The following is a 2,809-nucleotide window of genomic DNA, read 5'->3' as shown; positions in this document are numbered from 1 at the left end:
CTCCCTTCCTCCGGCCGCGGCCCCGCCCCGCGGGAGGCCCCGCCCCCCGCGTCTGCGCGCTCGCGGACGGGCAGGGCGGAGGCGCGCTGACACCTGGCGGCGGCGGGGGGCGGGCCGTCGGCGAGCGTGGGCTGCGATTGGCTGTGGCGCGTGGGTGGGGGCGGGAGGAGACGGTTATGGGCTCGTGCCTGGGCCGGATCCCGGCTGTCTGAGGGGCGCCAAGACCTGCGGGAGGGAGACGGCCGCAGCATGGCGGCCCGCCGCGCGTCGCCCTGCCCTCCGCCTTCCTGTCGCAGCCGCCGGGACCCCGTGGTCCGCCAGTGTTCGCTGTGAGCCCGCCGCGCGTCCGCCCGCCGTCCGCCCGCCCTCCTTCCCTCGCTGCCTCCGCCAGCCCGGGGGGCGGCCGGGCGCACCGCCGTCCCTCGCGCCGCGCCCACCCGCCGGGGCCCTGGGACCATGGAGGACGTGAAGCTGGAGTTCCCCTCGCTCCCGCAGTGCAAAGACGACGCCGAGGTGAGTGCCCGCCTCGCCGCAGGCCGCCCCCGGGACTTCGGCCGAGCCGCGACTCCGGCCCAACGGTCGTAGACGCTTCCCTTTCCTCTGGGGGGCATCCGTGAGGTCCCGGTGGAGAACCCAACCTGGAGACTACCCCTGGCCTCTCGCCTCGGCGGTGAGGATTTACTTGAAGACAGTTTCATTTTTGTTGCCAAAGCAACACGCTGTGGAGTTGTTTTTAATCCGAGCTTGATGTTAGGTTCACACGCGGGACACATGGCCCCACGTGTGGAATAGACCGGAGGCGTGAACTCTGGAATTGCACTCTCTTAACAGTTCTCCAAGTTAAAAAATCAACCAAAAGAAAACCTACAAAAAACTATGACCAACAGAAAAAAAAAAAGTCACAAAGCTAGCTTCTTTGAATTTTAAAACTTTTAATCACAAATCTTGCCCTTGGAGGAAAGTTACTGTTGAGAGCAAAATACCTTTACTTTCTCCTGATTCTGTATTTCAGGGTTCTTTTTCACTCCACCTTGATTTTTCTTTACCTAACATTTGCAGAGATTTCGCGCCCCCCACCCCATTGGATTTATTTTATGTTATAGACACAGTTAACTTGGAGTTCACTAGAGGCTGTTAGTAACAAGACAAAGATTCTTAACTGTGACACTTAATAGGCTCAAGAAAGGATTCTAGAGTTTTGTTTGTGTTTTGAGACAGGGTCTGTCAACAGAGCCCTGGCTGTCCTGGAACTCACTATATAGACCAGGCTGGCCTCGAACACACAAAGATCCTCCTGCCTCTACATCCCAAGTAATGAGATTTAACGTGTACACCCTTTAATCCTCCTAAGTGCTTTAAAGGTATTTGGAACTGGGCATAGCTGCAACACTCATGTATTTCCACGACCTGGGAAGTGGAAGCAGAAAGGTCAGGAGTTCAAGGCAGCCATGGTTTGAGCCATGTATAGCAAGTTTGAGGCCAGTTTGTTACAATGAGACCCTGTCTCAAAAAAGGAATTGCTATATTTTGGATTGAGTTTATACCAAATACTCAGTTCTATTGAATGCCTCCATTTGATGTTCACTTTTTGGTGTTTGTTTTGTTGTGGTGGTGGGTGTTTGTAGCCCTGGCTGTCCTGGGACACTGTGTGCAGCAGTCTGGCCTTAAAAACTCAAAGAAGTACACCTGTCTCAATCTCCTGAGTACTGGTATAAAAGGTGTGTGCCACCAAACCTAGCTACTTTTTAAAAATGATTTTTAATTTTAAAACAAGATCTTGTGTAGCCAGGCTCACCTGAAACTTGCTGTATCCAAGGATGTCCTCTAACTCCTGATCTCCCAAGTAAATCACAGGGTTTGGAGTTTTCTCTCTCTTGTTTGTAGTAGTGATGCTTGAGACTTGAATATATTTTAAGTTGAATCATAAAGAAGAATTTGCACTTTTTTCTTTAACATACAGTAATGTGAATAAGGGGGTATACTTTTTGTCTTCAATTAGCAATAATGTCAGTTCTGCAAGCAAATTCCCTTGTGGGAATATGAAGGAAGAAGAGAACCAGCTCCCACACACGGCCTTCTGACCTCCACTCAGGCATTGTGTGTTGGAGCACACACAGATTGAGGTTTACTTAGAATAAGAGTTATATAAGGCATGCCATAGTACACAGTGAGTGACCTTGGAATCTTGACTCCTAGTTCTTTAGGCTTTTTAAATACCCTTAATTCTTCCCTCCCCTATTCTTAGAAGTTCTGGTTTAATTTTTTTCATCTTTTATTCTGTTTATAGTATATTTATCCCCTGGAAAAAAACTGTAACTTCTTACTGGAATAACTTTTATCTAATTAACAGCATCAATTTACTATTTCCCAGTAATATATGTAAGGCACCAAGAACATTTTCTTCCACATAGAAAACCAAGCTTTCAAACCAAATCCTGTTTTGGTAAAAGTGAAATTCAAGAAGAGAGATTTTAAGTTCAGCATGGTAGTGCACACTTTTAATCCCAGTATTCTCTACTCTTGAAGCAGAGGCAGGCAGATTTCTACCAGTTTTGAGACTGCCCTTGTCTACATAGTTCTAATGAGTTCCAGGACAACCAGGGTTACATAGAGAAATGTGGGGAGGGGTCTTAACTGCTTAACTTGGCTTAAGTTTAGGCAATAATTTCTGTTTGTTTGTTTTGTTTTGTTGAGACAGGGTTTCTTTGTATAGCCTTGACTGACCTGGAACTTGCTCTGTAGACCAGGCTGGCCTAAAGATGATGCCTCTGCCTCCCAGATGCTGGGATTAAAGGCGTGTACCACCACT

General features: G+C 48.7%; 1 protein-coding gene across 1 annotated transcript in view; it reads left to right on the top strand.

The window, feature by feature from the left end:
• The first annotated feature begins 135 nt into the window (after positions 1 to 135).
• Styx (serine/threonine/tyrosine interacting protein) overlaps positions 136 to 2,809 on the top strand; it is a 34,910-nt gene continuing 32,236 nt past the window's right edge. The window contains exon 1 of the mRNA XM_059273776.1: positions 136 to 513. Coding sequence (XP_059129759.1) covers positions 457 to 513 — 57 coding nt within the window. The 5' untranslated portion in view covers positions 136 to 456. The remainder of the gene's footprint in view (positions 514 to 2,809) is intronic.

The sequence above is a fragment of the Peromyscus eremicus genome, chromosome 9 (assembly GCF_949786415.1).
Source record: "Peromyscus eremicus chromosome 9, PerEre_H2_v1, whole genome shotgun sequence".
Lineage (NCBI taxonomy): Eukaryota > Metazoa > Chordata > Mammalia > Rodentia > Cricetidae > Peromyscus > Peromyscus eremicus.
Note: the sequence above shows the minus strand (reverse complement) of the source record. Positions and strands in the feature narration are given on the sequence as shown.